This window comes from Salmo trutta, chromosome 22 (assembly GCF_901001165.1).
Source record: "Salmo trutta chromosome 22, fSalTru1.1, whole genome shotgun sequence".
NCBI classification, from domain to species: domain Eukaryota; kingdom Metazoa; phylum Chordata; class Actinopteri; order Salmoniformes; family Salmonidae; genus Salmo; species Salmo trutta.
In genome coordinates, this window is record NC_042978.1 from 17,858,937 (window position 1) to 17,880,802 (window position 21,866).

A 21,866-nucleotide genomic window follows, 5' to 3' on the forward strand; every position below is an offset into this window, starting at 1 on the left:
ACCAAAGAGAACCTAGAATTATTTAATTCATGTTTTGCACTACGCAAAGAGGTTCCTTGTGTAACAGGGTCGGTTATGTTTCCACTTGCCACTGCAGACATATGTATTCGAAGTTTATGTATTCTTATTGGTTGGTTACATTTACATATCAATAAGGTGTTATGTCATTGGTTACGCTTGCAGTTACGGGGAGATTGCGAACATCAATTCTTCCCAGTCTGATAATTCATGTTAGGTCACGTTCTGAAATAGTGAATTCTATTTACATATTTACAATGTGCACGAATTCACTATGGACATGTCCTGATGTGTATATATACACTCAGAGTACAGTTTTAGGTACTGGGTCGGACCCCCCTTTGCCTCCAGAACAGCCTGAATTCTTTGGGGTATTGATTCTACAAGGTGTTGACCAATTGGTATCAAGGGACCTAATGTGTGCCAGAAAACATCCCTCACACCATTACACCCCCGCCACCAGCCTGTACCGTTGACAGCAGGCAGGATGGGGTATTGGTGATCGCATGCCCACTGGAGCCGCTTCTTGTTGTTTTTAGCTGATAGGAGTGGAACCCGGTGTGGTCGTCTGCTGCAATAGCCCGTGTACTGTGTGGTTATTTGCCTGTTTGTGGGCCCGCCTGTTCGCTTGCATGAATCTTGCCATTTTCCTTCGACCTCTCTAATCAACAAGCTGTTTTTTGCCCACAGGACTGCCACTGACTGGATGCCTTTTGTTTGTCACACCATTCTCGGTAAACCCTAGACACTGTCGTGCGTAAAAAGCCAAGGATGCTGGCCGTGCCGGAGACACTGGAACTGGCGCGCCTGGCACCGACAATCATACCACACTCAAAGTCGCTTAGGTCACTCGTTTTGCCAATTCTAACGTTCAATCGAACAGTAACTGAATACCTTGATGCATTTCTGCCTGCTTTATATAGCAAGCCACGGCCACGTGACTTACTGTCTGTAGGAGCGAACCATTTTCGTGAACAACGCCACGGTCACGTGACTCACTGTCTGTAGAAGCAAACCATTTTGGTGAACGGGGTGGTGTACTTAATAAACTGGCCACTGTGTACAGTACTTGTTAGATATCGGGGGCATCCTGGGATGTGCGTTTGTATATTATTGCTGTAAGAGATGAGTTAGGTAGTATGCTCTAATTGTAATGGTCGCATTTGCTAACTGCTAATTCAGAGTTACTTCCATGCTAACAGACGAATCACGAATCTACAGCCATCAACATACTGTTGTCCTGCACAGCTAATGTACTTCCTTGTGTCTATCGTCAGGTACTTATATTTATTGTATTTTGTACTATTTTTGTCGTTATGATGATTTTAATTACAAAATACCCAGTCTGATAATTCATGCAAGCGACATGTAATGCCCTTTAATGGAAACCTAGTTATCACATCACTGGCATACAAACTGTAGCTATACTGCCTATTTCACCTCACCATAGACTACAATGACACACTTCAAAGATAGGGATCATATCAGAATGGTATGGTGTTTGAGGGTGGCCAAGCCATAGCATACAGGGTGTATAGCATCTATAGTCTGTAGCAGCAATCCCTCCAGTGATGTATTTTTATTTTTGTCATAAGCTCTCAGCTGTGCCTGCCTGTCAGGGACCATGTCATCTGAAGCAGGGCAGGCTATAAAACACTCTCCGACACCAGTGAACGGAAATCAATTGCTTTCCATAGGAGAAAAAGGTCAACCCAGGTAAGACTCAATCTGTCATGTATGGGTTTTTAAAGGTTTGCGTTATCATCTAGTTTGGGAATCATTTATTTGACAAAGACTATCTGTCTGTATATTACGCTTCCTCTGATGATTCATCAAGATGTCTATTTCTAGCAATGCTACATGGTCTATGCCACATATGCTTTAAATCGGACTGAACATGTCCACTGCCTCAGCATAAACATGCAATGTAACCCAATGCATGTGTGTACTCAGCTCTATCCTTGTAGCCTGTGGTTTTAGAGTGAATTTTCAGTTGAAAATGTGAGATTTTGTCATAACCTTTACTGAGATGCTGAATACACAATGTGTTAGTAGTTTCCTCTAAATATCTTGCAGTAGCAAAACCTCAATATTACCTGACTTTACAGGACGCAACAGACCCAGAACATTATCATCCGAGAGCCTCGGCAGTAATACAATCCTTTTCCAATATATTTCCATTTCTACATTCAGTAATAATATATTTTGTCCCATGTTGACTTACTACTCTCTCTGTTTACCTCTAGTGTCATATGAACGCATTTTGTCCATCCAAAGTTTGAGTGAGGTTGAGAACCCATGGAAAAGCATTACTCTGAACCGTTGCATAGTGTTAGCCATCATCATTGTGCTTGTGAGCTCAGGCGTGAATGAAGTACATGGTGAGTGTTGAAACATTGTGAAACATTTGTCCATTTCTCATAACCTCAATGCACAGACTAGCTCATGCACTATCTGTTGTGGTTTAGATGCTCTGGATGTATTTCTAGAGGAGAATGATCTTACTCAGATGTTACTTGGAGGCACCGGTCTACAACCAGACGCCATAGCTCAGGTATTGGGGCTCATAGCTTATTTTCTTCACGTGTCCCTCTTATAACTAACACAGTGAATAAGAAATAATTACGTCCTCGGCTTTGGAACCTTATGTAATGATCCTGAGTGTTTCCTGTTCTCTCCCTGCAGCCTGCACCCTCTCTGTGGGACAGCTTGCTGAGTTGGGGATCAGACGATGGAAGAAAAGGAAATCCAAAGAGAAGAGGGGGAATCTTGAGGATCAGAAATAGAGATGTGTCTGACAAAGGGCTGTTAAAGGAATGATAGAGAGATAACATTATGGAGAATGGTAAAGAGGAGGATAGTACAACAAAATAGGAAAAGATCTTCTGAAGGAATAATCAAAGTGTGTTTATTATATTGAAATATAAAGATATTATAGTTAAAATGTTACTACTGTAAAAAAAAGATTTACAGTACATCAATGATCTTAAATGCACCATACAGTCTTATCTGATCATGCATAATCTGTTTGCATAAATGTTCTTCATATTTAAAGGGTATACAGAAATCAATACAAATTAATAAGATCAGCTGGTTCCTATCTCGTATTTGATGATCAATATATTCTTTCAGCCTTCAATATGATCATGTGGTGCATATTGATAATGCACAAATTGTATTTGAAAGATCCAATATGTGCACTGTGCCAATGATTTTTCTATTTACATAGCTGAGTGACAAAATGTGTATTAAATCAGTTAATATTGTGGAGAACTCGATGTGATAATGTATTTACAATAAACCAAATAAATGCACTCGATGACCTAAAACATGCAATTCTACTTGACTTTTATTGAGTAATGGTGCAACAACGCAGGTGCCCTGGCCCTTTAATACCAATCATTGCACCACATGGAGGAGTCAGCGGCATCCACACTCCTTGGCCACCATGTTTGGTTTGTAGCAGATATTGGTTCCATGCTCATCCAACTCCACCACCTTGAGGTCCTCATAGTCCACAGGCACACAGCAGGGTGAGCGCTCCAGGGCCAGGCCACTCTGGACCTGGCTGTTAAGCAGGATAGCATGGTTATTCCCGTTGGTCAGGGGAAAGCTGCAGACTCCCTGGCAGTTGTAGATGGTGGCCTCAGGAGGAGACAGCAGGTATTTCTCCAGGGACACGGTGAGACTGTGCAGCCGACAAAGGTGCTGGTTCCCTGGGTCCTTCTGGCCTGCTCTGGTGGCCCGCTGCCCCCTCTCCACATCCCAGGCTCCCACTACTGTCTGCAGGGCCTTCAGCAGAAGCAGGGCTCGGTACTGCGTCTCACTGGGGCTCCCAACACCTATGTGAATGAAATAAAAAAAGGTTTAAATGACTTAGCAATTAAATGAATGCCCAGACATTTATCATGAATTTACATTGAGGCCTGCTCACCTGCTGGTGCTTCCTCGCCCTCTTTAGGAAGGACACTGAGTTCCTGGAGTCTCCTCAGTCTGTCCATCCCTGCTTTGCCCAACTCCTCCGCCCTCATCTGAACCAGAACCTCCTCCAGCCTCTGCCTGAGCACCTCCAGTAGGGCGGGCTGCAGGGACAGCTCCCCGTGATGCCCCTGGAGCACAGAGCCCTGTGTGGGGAAAGAGAACAGGGTGGGAGCTGAGGAGTTGAGCAACCTGGCAAGGAGCGTCTCACTGGACGACACCCCAAGGGACAGGGGGGGAAGAGAGTCCAGAGAGTACAGAGGGACCGAAGCAGCCCAAGGTTGTGACTGCGTCTGTGGTGGCATGACGTCACTGAGGAACTTCTGCAGCTCACACAGAAACGTGTAGGTCCCAGAGGGAGCAGGGGAGGGACTCAGCTTTTCTGTCACTCTGAGGAAGACAATTACACTCATTTAAGAATCTCTATGGCTTCAACCACTTAGAGAAAAAGAACAGTAATAGGTGCCGCATTTGAAAAAAGACAAAGCTAACTGACCTTTCATCAGTTCCTCTATCCGTTGAGAAAAGCACCAGGGGAATGACACTGACATCACTTCCTGTTCCGTCACCAATCAGGATACCTCGTAGTTCAGACAGCTTTTGTCCTGCCGAAAGGTGAATCATCTTGAGACATGCTGATGGAAGGAAAGCATATTAACTTGAACACGATAAGCTGTACAAGATGTTCTTACCTGTCTCTGGTGTTTTTGTGTCAACATTGAATCTCCATTTCAGTTTACTTTTGCCCTCGGGTTGCTTTCCTGTTAGGATGAGGAACTGTGTTCCTTCTGAAATACATACTGTCTGGGAGAAGTGGGAAAAGGTGGAGTCAGATAATAGCAGAACATCAAAAACTAAAGAAGCAAAGTGTCACCGGCCACATTATCATGATGATGTGGCCAGTGACACTTTGCTTCTTGAAAGCACAATATCTTGAAAACTTGACTGCTGACATACAAAACATTTGGGACTGTATCAACAGTGGACAGATGAAAAAGATAATTTTTGAGTGGAGTTTTCCTTTAATGGTCTACAAACATCATGGTAAGACAAGACTTGTAAAATGTGAGAGACAAGTAAGAAGTTCAGGAATGTTGTTCTTGAGCAGGTAATGAATTCAAACCTGTTTGTAAGGCTGCAGAGAGTGACTGGTGAAAGTGACGGCACCGAGCGCTCCTGTTCTGGGGTTTCTAAAAGCAAGGAGCAGTATGGGCTTGATATTGGAGTGGGGGGGCCGGGGGAGATGGAGGGTCAACACAAGACCCCCTCCCTCCACTTCACTCTCCATGAGCTCTGATAGACAAGACATAACATCCCATTTCAGTACATTCAGAATCAGATCCATATCTGTGTCATACCTTTAAAGCTGAAATCTGGAAAGAGACAAAACTGTACCTTTGGTTGGGTGCCAAACATGTAGCCCATGTTTCTCTTTCTTGGCTTCTTCAGCTAGTGTGGATAAGGCAGGTATTGGAGCACCATCAGAGTGTGAGCAAGCGCCAAATCGAGTCAAAACCTCCTTTTTCAGGTTGCTTTCCTGGCCCCAACCTTCACGAAGTGCTGAAAGCATATCCTCAATAACCTCTACATGAGACGGTATCCTACCGAAACATGGAGTGTCCCCAGGTAGGTGAGGAGCGCTGGGATGGGAGTTTATGGTCTCCTTCACTGTTAAGGCATTCTCTCCCAAACCTTTTCCAACCTCCATTGAACTTTTGTCTCCTTGGATGAAAGAACAGACTAAATGTAGTCACGGAAGGCTGCATTCCCATAACAATATTTGGAAAATGTATAATTTGATGGCCAAAAGAAGATGACCTTATTCAGAGATGATATTGCATCATTCACAATTTGATAAATTAAGTTACAGAAAATTCTAATAAGCTGTTAGTTAATACAATTAACAAATAGAGCAAAGTAAAAACTGTGCATTACAATGCATACAATATTTTCTTGCAAATGCTAATGAATCCATGTTTGGTCACAGCTATGGCCAGGTCCCAGGCATACAGATTCATATCAATGCAACAAGTTACAAACAGCAGTACGGACAGTGTAATTGGGATGGTGAAGTGCGACTGACCTGGCCCTGTTCCTGGGTGGTCTGGCGTGGGGTCCTCCTGACACCGGCCTAGCAGGCTGTCACTCAGTCCGCCTTGGTGTGGCAGAGTGACCATTGTGCTGGGCAGCAGCAGTATCAAGCCGAATATGCACCATAGGCTCATGGTAACCCTGTCTGTCCAGTCACGTCTGGATCGAACACTTGTTTTGGGTCAGGTCAGCGAGGGAGATCGGTTTTATGTAGTACACCGCCCCTCTTTCAGCTAAGGGGGACAGGCTGCCAAATACGCAGCTAATACTATGTGATGTGTCCTTGAGAAACTATCCTATGTTGTAAGACGTGGAGGGACAGTGAATGCTGCGAATACTACGGTGGGTTGAGATAAGGCTAGGGAAAGGAAGCACAAGACAGACAATGGAGTGTTTTGTGTGTGGCAGACAGACACCTGCCCTCTCTGTGGGTGAGAAAAGACTGGAGATTGAAGCACCTCAAAAAAGGAAGGGAGGATGTTTGAATGAGATAGAAAAACCATGCGTGTAATGACATTTCTATAAAGGCCTTTCATAGGTAACATCTGGTCTATTACAGCATATCAACACAATCTTATTGCTTCTGTGTCCTGCCATTTCTTACATACAGTTCTTCTTCAGGGATGATCAACTAGATTCAGACTTTTTTTTTCTTGAGCGGATGGTCAAGGGGCCAGAATATACACAAATTACAAATCATTTGTAGACTGCAAATTGAACGCAAGAAGCCCAAACAGGTATATTTGACTAAAACATGATAATTTCACACCTTGCGTAGGAATACTTTACAGATTTCTAAAATAATAAATACAAGAAAATGCTTAGGAAACTTGGGGGGCCAAATTCGGCCCACCAGATGTCATTTCCCCCCCAATACACAAACAGATATTGGAACGTTCCTCATAAAAGTAGCCATTTGTGATGCAATTCTAAGGATGCGATTGCAAATTGACGATTGATTACAGACACGTTGGCTTTAAAAAGTTCTCTCAGCAGTTATTGGACTAAGTACAGTGGATGGAATATGGATGTGCTGCATGCCAGACAGACACAGAAGAAGTGTTGGCTAAATAAGAGCTCTTGACAGATTAAAGGATCTATGGACAGACTATGAGATGCTGCTGTTGAGACTTCTCGGGTTGAAAAGTGCCTCACGGCCTTGGTTTCATGGAGAAATCCAACAGCTGCAGCTTTGTTTTGCACACGATCAAGGTCGTTCAGTTCAGTCTGTCCTGCTTGGTGGACAACAGCGCCAAGTGATAAAGTCAAGGATTCACAAATCATCCACTAAAAATTACAAGAATTTATCATTTCTAATGGCTTGAAAACATGCACCTAACATTGCAGAACACTATTTCAGATAGTATTCATAAAGATGACATTGAATGTTGAATTATTCCCCAATAGTGGACATTTTGGAGTTAAATGTGTATTCCCCACTAAAGACAGAACTGAAGAACAATTCTCAAAACACTACTGTCCATCTTTGGTCAAAACCATGATAAGCTGAGCTTTAGTACAGAATGTACCAGAACTAGAAAAATGACACTCATCCCACCCCTACATAGTCTGAATCCTTCACTGAAAACAAACTAAAATATCATGCACCATATACAAATCCTACAATTTTTGGAATAAAAAGTATAAATAAAATCACCTTTTCAACATGCAAAATATCACCAATAAGCAGAGATGCAAATGAAATACTTTATAAGAAACCATTTTATTAATAATTATCATAAAAAGGCAAAAAAACTAAAACAAATTTCAATTTGTCATTAAACATCTAAGATAATAGCACCAACACCAAACAACAGGAGTTCCCATGACAGGCCAAGGCGTTTGGAAAGTAGGTTTGCTGTTACTGCACCTCAAACCTGCCCTTAGTTTTACTGATCCACATACGGAGTTAAAATTCAGTTCAACTACACAGCGTTCTCCCTATGTAGGGATCACAACACTTTAAAAAAAGGACACTTCCTTTTCAGAGAGAGGGATTTGAGACGAGGCATTTGTGAGTGTAAGAAGAGGATTTTCCACGACATTGTCAGACCAGTCGAACACAAAGCTGCAATCTTTTGCTGGAGTGGCTGGATGTGTGCGACAGTGAGAAATTGAGGAGACAAACGTACATTTGAGGAAGTTTGTCAACTCCAAGCACCAATATGAATTTTCAAGTTACATCAAAATATAAGAGAGGTCCCTGGTCCTGAGTTAGGGAAAGAAATAATGAGGTCACAGTTTATAGATAAGTGTGACGTATACAGTAGTGTTATATCATTTCAAGATATCTGCTAAGTTCCTGAGTGAGTCCTTTGGCAGGATTCAGTCTTGTTATGTGAAACAGTCTTAACTGTAAAGTTAATAGAGCAGTACACTGCACTACGGTATTAAATATGTATCCAAATTGGCCAGAGATCATGTGTACTTCTTCAGGGTACATATTTAAAATGGGGTCCGTTGAACTGTTCAAACCTGAAGTAACAATATTCACTCTCCCACACACATTGCCACTCCAGCCAACTAGGAAGTATATTTTCAGATGGGACATGAATAATAAGTCAACAAGCGAGCGTGTGTTGAAGTTTATTAAACCTTTTCCCTCCGCTGGCACAACAGGAGAGGAAGTGTATTAACCAATAGCTGCATTTTCCTTGATTTAAGTGTAGGAGAGCACCGTACTGTCTGTCTAAGAGTATTCCAATTTGATCTGAATCTTATGTCATTATAAAAGCATCATTGATACCAACTGCAATTATATCAAACAATAAAAAAAAAACCCAATGAAAACATCAACAATAACAGTAATTACAAAAGACCTGTCAGTGCTGATAACAGGGGACTGATTAGCTTCTCTGGTCATGACCGACATGAGCAAATCATTGTCCTCATTCCTGATTGCAAAGCACTGTTGTCTACTGGACAACATTGTGACTATAAAGCTGTGATGTCTTATTACTCCTCAAGGACACAGATGAAACAAACAAAACAATGAAGATAAATTAATATCCTGCTTCACGTCCTCAATTAGTAAGGACTGACAAACGACAATCAGATCAAAATGGAGCCTGGTTGTTGCACACCCACATAACACATACTAGTTATTCTACTACCAGTTATATTGGAACAATTAACTTGTAATTACAACAGATGCATTATGCTCATACTATGGGAAGGAGGCGGCTTTAAGACATATCCCAGGACAGGCAGAAGTGAAAGATGAGATTTGGCTTTTGGATGCACCCAGAACGTTATCTGAAATCAGTATGTACGGTTGAAACAGCACCTTGTCTTTTCTACTTTAAAATATTATTTTTTACAATGACTGAAAGGCATGTTGTTTCACAGAGTAGAAGTTTCTCTTTAAAAAGCATGAAGTAAATCGGATTACAATCCAGAACAAATCAAGACAGTCTAGTTGCAGCACAAATCTCTCCCTCTGTATGTGTTAACCACATAATAGTACAAGCATAGAGTTTCTCTGTGTATATCAGAGGAGATGGTGCCACGTGACGGTGCCACGTGACTGGCATGCCCTCATTGACACTGAACAGTCATGGTGTTTCACTCACTCTATTAAGGCCCTGGCTTAACAACTCTGCACTGCTGTTTCCCTTGGGTCCAAGCCCAACCTGTTTGACAGGCTGTAGATGTGGGTCACACGTCAGCACCAAAAGAACATGTTTTACAAATATAATACCCCAAATCAATGTAGGCATTTCTTATTCACCTACACACCATTCTTAACACAAACGTATCTGTACAAAACACAGCGTCACATGCATTTACAAATAGTCCTGAACAATTTGCAAGTTTCTGAAAGCAAAAGGGTGTTTCGCAGTATGCCAAAAATACTGTGAAAAATCACATCTAATGAGAGCGTTACCTGTTTCCATAACTCTGAGTCAGCCGTAGGTTGAAGATAGCTTTATCAAATCGTGCAGTGTCTACAGTTGTACACTAGGCTTAAAACAATTCAATTGGATAATTACATTTTAAATACGAGAAAGAATGCCAGAAAATAGCATTTAAAATGTCCCTGTGAACAAGCACCAAGTATTGATAGTTATTGATGTTCTTAATATTGTATAAATAATATTAGGCACAGTCCAGGGTTATACAGATTGTAGCACCATTGTTTTCAGACTGTGAGTCAAGTACACACTTAAACCTATTGCATTCTACACTGTTACACATGTTTCAGGAGAACAAAAACAAAACTTTACAAAATAGAGAAACTTGACAGCATAAATATAATAATCTAAATTATACACAATTATACAGTCAGAGAATGTCTCTTATTCACAGTACAATATCGTTTACAAAAATGAAATAGAAAATCCAATCAAAAGCTGTGAAAATGGCCCAGTAGTTTTTGTTATTCATGCATTTCCCAGTGTGTGAGCGATGTTTGTATATCAGTGTGTGCAGGTTGAAGTGGCTGCAGAAAGCGCCACTACAGTGTTAGTGGACAAAAGGTGACACGTACAGACAGCATTTCTACCCAACCCTGTGAACTCAGTGAGATAGGATTCCAGAGACTTGCCTGAATACAACACAGACAACATTTGAGTCCCAAAATTACACCTGCCTTTTCATCATATCAGTGTTTCGGCAGGGATATAAAAACATAACAAAGAAGCTTAGATTAAGAGTAGTTGAGATTCCTACTTGTGAAGAATGCACATTGCGTTGCGGATCCCTACGCCCTAGCACTCCAGCTGGCTCTGTAAGTAGTGATTAGAAACGGACTGTCTCAGTAACTGAATCCTGTTTCCGCTTTATATCCTCCATTCCTTCTGCTGTTCACATCATACATGTGTTGACGCACAGCTCAGCCGGCAGCACTTAAGTGAACGAGAACCTCGGGGCCTACTATTTCATTTCCAGACACGGACGTTATTCACATAAATGATCCTTTGACTTGACACGGACCATAATCACACCAATATAACTAAGAACTTTTTACTCTGGGCTGACAGCTGACTATAGTGCTGTCCCTGCACCAGGGACATTGTCACAGGGTACACAGATATGCTGCCCAGTGCATTTGAACCAACAGCTAAAAAGCTGTTGTGTTCAAATCATATTTCATCCACTGAACAAATGATCAGGGTTCAAGGTTAGGTAGCAGGGTGCTAGAGATGCAGTGAGGCACAGCTGCATGGTCCCTAGTCCTGATCAGAGCTGGGTTAGACTGGTCTAGCGTGGAGGGTGAGGTCTAACATAGCACCCGGTGGTCAGATAATGACAGAACAAAGAGGAGAGCGCTGTCTACTAGGATGACAGACCCACACGAATCTCCCACTGTACACACTGTCTGCCTTTACTAATATAACGGCATCAGTGATATGTAAAACTACACTGCTGACTGACTTCTTCTGTAGTCAAATGTGTGAACTGAGTCTTTAACAAATAACTATGTATATTTAGTAAGTCTTATTAGCACCGCGTTACATGGTGACAGTGATGTACCTTTACAAGTTACTGCCATGGAAACAGTGCGTTTCATGTGTCACTATAATGTTAAGAGTAGGCAGCATACCAACTCATTAAGGATGGGATGTACACAACCCAGTGATTACTATCAGCCTCAACCCACAACACAAACACCCCCGTGACCGCTCAACTCTGCTCAGGACGCCATGCTGCGAGTGTGTGTCAGCGTGAGTTGCCGAAGCAGTGTGTGTATGTGTGCTCAGCTCTGTGTGTGTGTGTGTGTGTGTGTGTGTGTGTGTGTGTGTGTGTGTGTGTGTGTGAGTCCCAGTACAGTGGCGGTTTAGCAGGTTTAGGAGCACCAGTGAGATAGTAAAGTACATTGGTCAACACCTGTCCATTTGCATAGGTTACGTTGGGTTGAGGTAGATATTCTTCAGTTACCTGCCAGGCAGAGGAAAGATCCAGGGTCAAAACCAAATGCTGCCAATTAGCATATATAAAAGCAGGACAGGAGACTGCTACTGAAGAGTGGATTTGTCAGAGTTAAAAAGCACCAAAAACAAATGTTTAGATTTGAACAGGTTTTGTTATGATTTATTCACAAACCTACAATAATAATAAATACCATTTAGCAGATGCTTTTATATCCAAAGCCAATTTTCTCCGAAGCTACTTTTAGCCAAAGCGTCATGCATCATACATTTTTGGTATGGGTGGCCCCAGCGGGAAAGAGGAGTATAACTTACCTTGTTAGAACTGAATAGCAGCTTTGGAAGCACTGGAAAACCAGGTTGTCTGTGTGTCTCTCCCTCTTATCCCTCTGATTGACCCACACCCCCCCCTACCACATCCCCCACCCACCCGCCCCTCACCCTATGCCCTATCTAGGCCGGGAGCCAGGGTGCTGAGAGGACGACGTGTAGGACGCAGGCAAGCCCAGAGTCCTCCACATGCTGACCCCACCTGAGCTACTGGCCTGGGTTGGAGGGGGCAGGTGAGGGGGGTAGTGCACTGTGAAGCTACGAGAGGAAGGTGAAGAAGAGGGGGAGACAGAAGCAGAGGAGGAGGAGACCGAGAGAGAGGACTGTGCTCTCTGTTGCTGGAGGGAAGAGGGGAAGGCCTCAGAGCGAGACGAGGGACTGGGGTCAGAGGACGAGACTGAGGAGGAGGAGACGTTGAGATATGGTGGTGGAGGGGGCAGGGAGAGCGTGGGGGGTGGAGGGGTGTGCAGCACTGTCTGGGTGCGGCTGTGCTGGGAATGGGAAAGGGGCAGGGGGAGGGAGGAGGATACAGAGGGGGCAGGGTGTTGGTGCTGCTGGGAGGAGGACAGACTGAGCAGAGAGCCGAGGCCTCCTGAGACTGGCAGCGCAGCCCCGAACTGATGGGAGGACACTGAGGGCACCACGTGGTGAAACATGCCTGTGGATTAAACAGCGAGAGACGGAGAGATGGGGGAGGACACAGAGAGAGAGAGAGAGAGAGAGAGAGACACTCAGCCAGGATTTGCATAGCGCCAAGCGAGTCTTACAGACAGGCACACAGAAAGCAGACAGAGACATGTCACTATAAAAGGGTCGACTGAATCAGCTGTTATAGACCAAAGGCCATTCCTCTGAAATTAACTAAATGTTTTGTGCAAATAAAACAAGTCTAATCATAGTGAAATGTCTCTGAATTACACACACATGACCAGCAGCATTAACACCAACACCCAAAGAAAATGCTGATCAAGTTCCTTTAATTAATTACTAATCACAGTAATTTGTAAATACTTCAGAGTATTACAGTATAGCTAACCAACACAGACAATTGTAGGCTATATCACAGTATACAGATTGAAGGGCATTATCCATGCCCGTGGCCATGATTGCATTGACCAAGTATATCATTCTTAAGATCTGCTCTCTTCAAAATGTTAGGCATTTTCCAAGGGTGTCCAACTCAGCATCTGTACAGCCAGTCCATGGCAAAGCAAAGCAGCAAGGGCATTCAGACAGGCAGCAGGACCGGGCTCCCACTTACCTGTGTCCATCAGTAGGCCTCTCCGATTGACTTCCTCTGTACCACTGTCTAACACACCCAATCTGAGGACTCTGATCTCACTCTACCCCAAACCATACCCAATGGTGCTGCTGAATGGAAGGAGACTGGTTAGAGTGGGTGTGTCAGTGGGCCTCACCTGCCAGCCCAGCGCTGGAGAAGCTCCCCAGGGAAGAGTGTCCGTTGACCAGGCGCGGGGCCCCGCTCACCGAGGTTCCGGGCGTCTGGGCTCCGAACAGGGACTGGAGGACAGAGGCGCCCCCAAGGGGGAACTGGGCCCCCAGGTACTGTCCCACAGAGGCCCCTGAGGCTGAAGATACAGGGCTGCCCCCCACCTTGCCGCTCAGGATACCCCCACTGACGGCTGCAGAGATGAAGAGGTTCTGGCTGTTGCCCATGCTGCTGGATGTCTTCAGCTCCCACTCACCCCGGGGCTTCTGTTTGGGCATGGCCTGCCTCTCAGAGCTGCTTCCTCCCTGGGCCCCTGGCCCCGGTCGGCCCCCAGACTCCTGGCTAAGGAAGGGATTAAGGGGGATGTCCTGAAACCCTGAGGGCTCACCCCCGGCCCCCTCGCCCCCCCTCCTCTGCTGCTGCGGTTTGTGATCAGAGTCTGAGTCCGTACCCGTGCCCCGCGGCTCTCTCCCTGTGCCAAAGGGGGAGCCCCCCTGCCTCACCTCGGACAGGGGCTGCTTGAGGTCAGAGATGGGGGAGAAGGTGGATTTCCACTTGCTGTTGGATGAGGAGGAAGATGAAGAGGAGACCTCACTTCCTGTGCTGTTACTGCTGCTGCCTCCTGACTTCCTTCCTGTTAAAAGAACAAAAGAAAAAGCACAGTAGATTGCTGACAGTGATATCATGTTAATTATGCAGGCTTCAGCAGTCACATTTTTGGACGTTCCTTACCGCGCTCCCTGTCCCCTGATCTGCCTGGTCCATCTCGGCTCTCCAAGGAAATAGTGGCAATCTTCCTTTCAATTCTAAAACAAGACAAATTCAAGAAAATTCTACTTCAAAAAGTACTCTTCTGTAGAAATGAGTCAGCAACCACGTTTTGTTTTGATTCACCGTTTACTATACCTTGAGCTGGAGCTGTCAGCGGGGTAGCCAGAGTCGTCATCAGAGCTGGGTGCGGAGGAGTAGCATCCTGAGCCATTCATCTCCAGAGGGCGTTCTCGCTTCAATACGGGGGGCTGGTCCATGTCTGGACCACAGGGACTACATCCAGACTGCTCCGGGGAAGAGATGGCAGCGATCTCCAGAGGCTGGTTAATGTTGTTCACCTGACACAACAAACACAGAAAACAGGGTTAGCCCTAACCCAGGGTTTCCCAAACTCGGTCCTCGGGACCCCAAGTGGGGCACGTTTTGGTTTTTGCCCTAACACTACACAGCTGATTCAAATAATCAACTAATCATCAATCTTTGATCATTTGAATCAGCTGTGTGTTAGGGCAAAAAACAAAATGTGCACCCATTGAAGTCCCAAGGACCGAGTTTGGGAAACCCTGCCATAACCCTACAATATGTAACTTTTTGGTCGACCTGACAAAATTCACAAAGAAATATGAGTTATAGATCTGTCATTCTCAAAGAAAGCAAGTCTAAGAAGTGGTAGATCTATTCTATGTGCGCTACTTCTATGCTTCTGTTTTTAAGTTTCGTTTTTGCATTTTACTTTCGGTTTTGTACACCAGCTTTAAAAAGCTGAAAAAAACATTTTTGGTTATGGAAAAGATATTTCACAGTGGTTTAGATGGTACAATGATTGTCTACTCTATACTTCCTTGTTTTGTCACAAACTGAAATTAGGCGAACTATTAGAATTTTAGAAACCAGGAATTGGTGGAGAGATTTCTACATTGTGCATCTTTAGCCTACAGTTAAAATATCATTTTTTACATTTTACATTTTAGTCATTTAGCAGACGCTCTTATCCAGAGCGACTTACAGTAGTGAATGCATACATTTCATACAATTTCATACATTTTTTTTTCTGTGCTGGCCCCCCGTGGGAATCGAACCCACAACCCTGGTGTTGCAAACACCATGCTCTACCAACTGAGCTACAGGGAAGGCCATATGTATTCAGTAGGGCCTAGTTATTAAGGAATCAAACATACAACTCTTGTAGCAAGTACTGCGCTGCAACCAACTTTGCCATTGAAGCCGTGTACCACGTTTTAAAGAACAGAGAAGCAACCTGAACATAGCTTGACTCACCATGGAGTTGATGTTGAGTGGGGATCCTGATGGGTGATTGGTGGAGCTGAGCCCAGAAAAGGACTTCCTCTTTGGGGAGCCACTGGCAGGTTGAGCCCCCGTTGAGCTGCGCTTCCTCCTCCCACGCTTGCGTTCCTCCTGAGACCCATGGCCGTGAGAGTTTGTGTGCTGGGAGCCCGGCGAGTGGTGGTGGTTGTTATGGTTACTGTGGCTACCTAGGTGATGCTGGCTCTGTCTGGCCGAGCCGAGGCGGAGGCGAGACGCGGCGCCCCCAGAGGAGGAGGAAGACGACGAAGAGGAAGAAGAGAAGAACATGCGGCGTCTGGACTCGATGTCCTGGGGCTCCGAGTCAGACTCGCCCTGGCGCTCGGCCCCGTCCTCAGGAAGGATTCTGGGGGTGCCGTCAGCATACTGGAGGACCCCTCCGGTGCTGAGGGGGGGGCTGTGGCCTTGTGTTGGTCCCATTGGAGGGGCACCGTGAGGGGGAGGGGAGGGGGCAGACCCGTCCTGGTCCTCAGAGTGAGAGCCTCCGTTCATCAGCCCTAAGCTAGAGGAGTACCCTGAAGAAGGACAGAGGGGGTTGGACACTGGTCAGTCATGACATGTCTCAACACATGCAGGATTCAATGGATGAGATCAATACGGTAAACAAGGTAATAGAGTGTATTTGGGACTGCTTACCGTTGGTCTGGCCTGTCTGGAACACAGGACTCGGTGTGCTCCTCTACAAAAACAAACACGGAGCGCTTGAATCAACACAGTGGTGACCTTACTACCCAGTGGGAAATCTACCTGTAGCCCTGCCATTCTCGAAGCCAGTGGTTCCCAAAGTCAGTCGGCCTTTCAACTTACTCTGGAAAGTTGTAATCGTAGAATGCACAAGGTGCAACTTCAAAATTGGATAGTGAATCAACAGTTTTCCTCGTGTCATGTCAGTCATTGCAGACCTTCGTGAGCTACAGTATTTATAACTTGTCAGAAATATCCAGATCAACTGTCCAGAGTGAAAAAGTTTGGGAACCACTGCTCTAAGCCAGAGTTATAGGAGCCATATGTACCCACCAGTCTCTCTGCTCGGCTGGGCAGCACCACACTGGCCAGGGGGATGCTAACGGGGAGTTTGCTGGGGTGCACTGTGCTGAGGGGGATACTGATGGGCAGGCTGGTGATGGCGTCACCCTGACCCCCTGCTGGACTCTTCTCCTTACCCCCCTGGACATCACACATACACAGACACACACGGGAGGACCAGTCAGTCAGACTGAGTACATACTGTGTGTGAGTCAACAGGGTAGGCAGTGTGTCAGTGTGTGGACAGAGAGGACAGATAGTTACCCTCTCAGCACTCCTGGGTGTGTTGTTCTGCTGACTGTCTGATGAGTTGGGAGACAGGCAGCTCAGTTTAGCGTCTAGTGGAGAGGTGATGGCAACCATATCCCCCCTGCAGGAGTAGAAAAATAGTCAGGAAAACTGTCCTCAACAAACATGGAACACATCTCCATGTTTTCAGGACAATCTACTATGTTGATAACTAACCTGAGACTAGAGTCCTGCATCGGGTCGGATACCCACGGTTCCTCGCGGTTGATCCGCAAAAAAAAATAAAAATCAGCTGGCGGGTGGAATGAAAACATTCTTTCAACCAGCGGGTCGGCTCGCGGTTCAGAACAATTATACTGCGTTTAACGTTTTAAATCAAGATATTTTTTTGGAGCTTATTCTGTTAAATTATGTCTTGTGAATTCAATTAGGCTATGTGAGTGGTGAGGCAGACATAGCCTAGGCTACCAGCCACGCAGCGAGAAAGTGGAGCAGGAACTGTCCATTTCTTGTGAGGTGCTGAAACGTTCCTAATTTGTCCACGTGCAGAGCTTATGTTCTTTTTTGCCACACAACGATACATTGGCAAGTTTATTTTCCCGGACTCCTAGCTCACAGGAAAATGGTTAACATAACAGGAGAAATAAAAAGAAAGGTTATGATGAATACACCATTGTGGAAACAGGTGCTGCACGAGTGAAATCCTCGGTTTTGGAGTCATTGTGGACAAGGAGGACAACAACCCAGTAGATGGATGCACAGCCTGTAAAAGTGCAAGCAGGTGTTTGTTAACAATAATTCAGTTAATTGTCAGTTAATTATTACATTAATTCAGGCTTCGTGCATTTAGACCATACGCAGGACATTTTACACCTGTGCGGCTGGTAAAGGTTTGAGTAGCCAATAGCCTACTAAATACATGTAGCCTATTTGATTCTGGGAAATGTTCATTTAAGTTTCAATTCAACTACTTGATTATGGAAACAATATTGAACGTAAAGGTATTGTTTTGTTGTGTCGGCTATAGACTTACATTAGATAAGGAATAAGGAGGTTACTTAGAAAGCTCTTTTTCAAAGTGATTTGAGTTGTCAACGTGCCGCATCGCATTGTGCATGGTTTCCTTTTATAAACATTTTAATAGACATAAATAGACCCAAATTAATTAATGCAGGGAATGGTAATAGTCTACAACTCTGTTAGTTGTAGATGCTATTTTGGCGGGTCACGGATTGCTTCTCGGAACAATTCTACGCGGATGGGTCAGTTTGCGGAGAAAAATCTGTCCTGATGTCGGATATCGGGTGAGGCTCCGAATTGATGTGGCCAGCGCGGGGCGGGTGCGGCTCCAAAAAACGGACCCGTGCAGGACTCTACCTGAGACCAGTGAAGCCCAAGCCTCTGAAGTGTGCAGTACTAGAGTCCTGGTTCAGGTGTCTGCGCAGGGCGATCTTGGCTGGGGAGAAGCGGGTGTAGTCAGGGAGGGGGTGACCCAGCTGCCTGTGCCGGGCGTCCGGGGTGGGGGGCACGATCTCGTGGTCAGGCGAGATGGGCAGGTAGCGGGAGAGGAGCTCTCCCTTGGTGCCCCTCCTGTCGAAGCAGGGCGAGGCGGTGCCGTTGATGGACAGCTCGGTGCTGAGGCCGGCCACGACCAGGCTCAGTTTGGGGGTGTCGTGGTCCAGGGTAGGGCGAGGGAGGCCCTTGCGGTAGGAGGAACCCTCACAGGGACTGTAGGACTTGAGCTGGAGCAGCTCCTGTTGCCTCTGACTCTTCTCCAGCTCCACGATGCTGATCTGAGAACCAACACAAGGGGGAGCCGTTACACCAAGGTAAGAAATAGGAACATCACTTTGCTAACAAAAACTATGCTCCACAACAGTAGATGACCGATTCCTCCACTATTCCTAAGTTTGTCGGTAGAGACAGGTGGAAGAGAGAAAGGGGCACAGAGGTGTGTACCTGTAGCTCGAGACAGTGCCGCTGTTTTTCGGAGATCTGTCTGCGTAGGGCCTGCTTCTCCTTCAGCAGGCTCTCAAGACACAGAGAGCTCCAGTCCAGCTTTAGCTCTTCACACCGAGACTTCAACTGAAACAGACCGTTATAGTTAGTGAGCTACAAGTCTCTGGCTATATGTCTGACAGAATGCCCAACACGCAGATCAACCCCAACGTGAAAAGGGCCAGAGAGATGGCACCCAGGAGTAGCGAGGTTGTCTCACCAGGAGCAGGCTGTGGTCCCTCAGCTCGATCATGTCTCTCTCCAGCTGCTTGGTCTGCTCCTTCAGCTGATGGTTGTGGGCTGAGATCTCCTTCTGGGCCTGCAGCAGGTCCTCCACAGTTAGGGCCTTCACTCCCAGCTGAGGGGAACACAGAGACAGGGTAAGACATTTGGCGATCGAGTACTCTCCTAACATTGGCTTCTCATTACCAGCTGGTTTCATTAGACATTCACCAGGTTATCTGCCTACCTCATCCAGTTTGGTGTGGAAGAGGCCTTTGATCTTCTCTTTGTGGGTCTGACACACAGTCTGCAGCTGCTCCGCCTGCCCAGAGAGCTCTCTGTGTTTTAGCTGCAGAGGTGGAGGAGCGATGGAGGAAGAGGGAAGGAGGAACACAAGAGAAAAGGGAAAGGTTTAGAGGTTGAGACTAAATCAGAGGCAACATTCCCAGGGGGTTAGTCTCCTTCAACATGAGTGATAAAGGGAGGGTTGAGAGTTGAAGTATGAGTCTGAGGGAGTGAATCTGAATGCAGTAATTTATGATATCATCTATTACTCTTTAACGAGGTGGCGATACTGTTGTCACATGGATTATTCGCATTTACAAGATGGATTGAGTGATTTGGACATTCTATTTACCTTCTCCTGCTCCAGGACTTGCTGCAGGTGATTGCGGTACTGAGGTGTCTTCATGTAGGTCATGAACTGGAGGTACTGGACTTTAATGTTGTCTGTGGGGGGAGAGACACAGAGAAGACTGGCCTTCAGCTCTGCTGGCTGTGACTAATAGACAGGTCTGTGTGATAAGGAAGGGTGGGGTCAGGGTAGCGGGGCTCACCTAGAAGCTGTTGTAGGCCAGGAGGACTGGGGCCCAGCAGCAGTTGCCCAGACGCATAGTGCTGAACTTTGGGAGGTAGCTGGTAGAAGGGACTTTGAGGTGACCTGTATGCATCTGTAGAAACAACAAGGAAAGTCAACTAAACAAACATGGACCAAAATGAAGAGTTTAAGGCTAAATAAACACAAATGCACAAGGGTATATGGACTCAGCCCTGGGTAGGAGTGTGTGTGTGTGTGTGTGAGAGTGAGCAGGTGGCTCACCCTGGGGGGGTGCTGCAGAGATGGTCTTGGCATGCAGCAGCTCCAGGGCACTCTGGCTCTTCTTGCTCTTGCGCTCGGCTGCGGTCACGGCAGCCTTCTTGGGACGCCCGCGCTTCCGGGCGCTCAGCTTGCGGCCTTTGCTGAGGAGTTTGGCGCGGCGGGGTTTGGGTGACGCCTTCACGACTGCCAATAGCCCCGGTTGCTCATCCTCCCCGCAGGAATCCTGAGACACACACAGGGAGAGGCCAGCGTGAAAACAAACCAAAGATAGAGTGGTGATCTCATCGGGAGAAGAACTGAGCATTGAGACGTGAAAGACGATAAAGGGACTTACCTTGTGCTCCTTTGCCTTGGTTGGGGTGGTGTTTTTACTGTCTTTACTATTCTTTTCTTGTCGACGCCTAGCTGCTTCTTGCTCCTCCTAAAAACACATAGGAACATCTTAGTGTTGTTTACCATGTGAATAGTTCAGGAGGGCATATAAACTGGGTGCAACTGCAAAGACAAACCAGAAGTGACTAAGATTACACATACTCTGTGGGCAACATAAAATACAGTGACCAAAGGAACAAAATGGAGCTTACCCTGAGTTTAGGATTTTTGAGACTATGAAAATAGTTTTCAAGCTGAAAAAGAAAAGAAAGTATCAAGTACTGCACACGGACAGAGGCATAGACAGCAGAGGTCACACTCTCCCCTCTCTCTCTTTAGCGCAGTCACCTTGTGTGACACTATCCATAAGCCCTCCAACACGTGCATGTGAGTGTGGGGATACAGAAACAATGCAGCGATGACCTCACCGTTTCCACTGCCTCAAGTGAATGGATACATTCAAAACAGACAGTTGTTTCACTTGCGCATTCAAGCACTTAGAACCGTCTCAGTGCTTGAATGAGCAAGTGAAACAACCGGCTAAGTTTTTAAGCAGACTGTTACGAACCGGTATAGACAAGTATCAAAACGAAACATTTTCAAACAGAGAGAATATTCTAGGTTATAGTGGCAAAATATGCCCCCCACAACAGACAGGCAGAAAATGTTAGATTTTCTGCTTGCAGTTAGGCTAACTGTTTGCAAAAAAAGTACTAAGTCTTGTTTTCAGTGTTTCTAAACAAGTCGAAAACACTCATGGTACAACATGTAGTAGGAATGCTGGTTGCTCCATCACCTGTCGCTGTACCACATCTCCTCTGTCCACTGCAGGGCTATACCAGCAGTTGCAGTTGTTTCCTGCAGGGATATGGCCGACTAAACATGTTCTGAGTACTGCTACCGTACGCATTGTCAGAAAATATCACATGGGTTTGTTATTTACCATGGTATTTGATACACATACAGAATAAGGACAGATGAACTGATGGAGACCTTTGAAGCGTGGGCCATTCATTCAGTTCAAGGTTACCCTTCTTTAAATGGAGCAACTGCCATTGCAACATTGTGT

General features: G+C 45.6%; 2 protein-coding genes and 1 long non-coding RNA gene across 6 annotated transcripts in view; 1 reads left to right on the forward strand and 2 right to left on the reverse strand.

Moving 5' to 3' along the window:
- Positions 1 to 1,170: 1,170 nt before the first annotated feature.
- Positions 1,171 to 3,347, forward strand: LOC115158263 (uncharacterized). The gene is made up of 6 exons (XR_003868651.1): positions 1,171 to 1,295; positions 1,614 to 1,734; positions 2,127 to 2,168; positions 2,265 to 2,399; positions 2,487 to 2,572; positions 2,704 to 3,347. It is a non-coding gene; the product is annotated as an uncharacterized LOC115158263 (long non-coding RNA).
- Positions 3,348 to 3,349: 2 nt separating this feature from the next.
- Positions 3,350 to 6,285, reverse strand: amh (anti-Mullerian hormone). The gene is made up of 7 exons (XM_029706999.1): positions 6,080 to 6,285; positions 5,392 to 5,718; positions 5,120 to 5,289; positions 4,689 to 4,800; positions 4,493 to 4,601; positions 3,953 to 4,386; positions 3,350 to 3,860 (listed from the first exon to the last, which is right to left on the reverse strand). The coding sequence occupies exons 1-7, from the start codon at positions 6,219 to 6,221 to the stop codon at positions 3,439 to 3,441; spliced, it is 1,716 nt and encodes a 571-aa protein (XP_029562859.1). The 5' UTR covers positions 6,222 to 6,285; the 3' UTR covers positions 3,350 to 3,438.
- A 1,506-nt stretch (positions 6,286 to 7,791) lies between these two features.
- LOC115158259 (histone-lysine N-methyltransferase, H3 lysine-79 specific) overlaps positions 7,792 to 21,866 on the reverse strand; it is a 30,777-nt gene continuing 16,702 nt past the window's right edge. For 3 of the 4 annotated variants that reach the window (XM_029706994.1, XM_029706993.1, XM_029706996.1), the window contains 18 exons: positions 21,010 to 21,051; positions 20,760 to 20,846; positions 20,426 to 20,648; positions 20,163 to 20,276; positions 19,964 to 20,055; positions 19,574 to 19,675; positions 19,325 to 19,462; positions 19,066 to 19,191; positions 18,484 to 18,899; positions 17,122 to 17,227; positions 16,849 to 16,998; positions 16,468 to 16,510; positions 15,787 to 16,346; positions 14,644 to 14,846; positions 14,470 to 14,543; positions 13,706 to 14,371; positions 12,273 to 12,945; positions 7,792 to 11,967 (listed from right to left, as the gene is read on the reverse strand). In XM_029706994.1, coding sequence (XP_029562854.1) covers positions 12,407 to 12,945; positions 13,706 to 14,371; positions 14,470 to 14,543; positions 14,644 to 14,846; positions 15,787 to 16,346; positions 16,468 to 16,510; positions 16,849 to 16,998; positions 17,122 to 17,227; positions 18,484 to 18,899; positions 19,066 to 19,191; positions 19,325 to 19,462; positions 19,574 to 19,675; positions 19,964 to 20,055; positions 20,163 to 20,276; positions 20,426 to 20,648; positions 20,760 to 20,846; positions 21,010 to 21,051 — 3,681 coding nt within the window. In that variant the 3' untranslated portion in view covers positions 7,792 to 11,967; positions 12,273 to 12,406. The remainder of the gene's footprint in view (positions 11,968 to 12,272; positions 12,946 to 13,705; positions 14,372 to 14,469; positions 14,544 to 14,643; positions 14,847 to 15,786; positions 16,347 to 16,467; positions 16,511 to 16,848; positions 16,999 to 17,121; positions 17,228 to 18,483; positions 18,900 to 19,065; positions 19,192 to 19,324; positions 19,463 to 19,573; positions 19,676 to 19,963; positions 20,056 to 20,162; positions 20,277 to 20,425; positions 20,649 to 20,759; positions 20,847 to 21,009; positions 21,052 to 21,866) is intronic. The other variant, XM_029706995.1, reaches the window with a different exon arrangement.

Excerpts from the sequence above, each read along its gene's own strand:
- amh (XM_029706999.1), bottom strand. The coding sequence starts at position 6,221 with ATGAGCCTATGGTGCATATTCGGCTTGATACTGCTGCTGCCCAGCACA. Across the intron at positions 5,719-6,079 it reads CCACCCAGGAACAGGGCCAG|GAGACAAAAGTTCAATGGAG; the intron begins GTCAGTCGCACT and ends CTTTCATCCAAG. Across the intron at positions 4,602-4,688 it reads CACAAAAACACCAGAGACAG|GACAAAAGCTGTCTGAACTA; the intron begins GTAAGAACATCT and ends ACCTTTCGGCAG.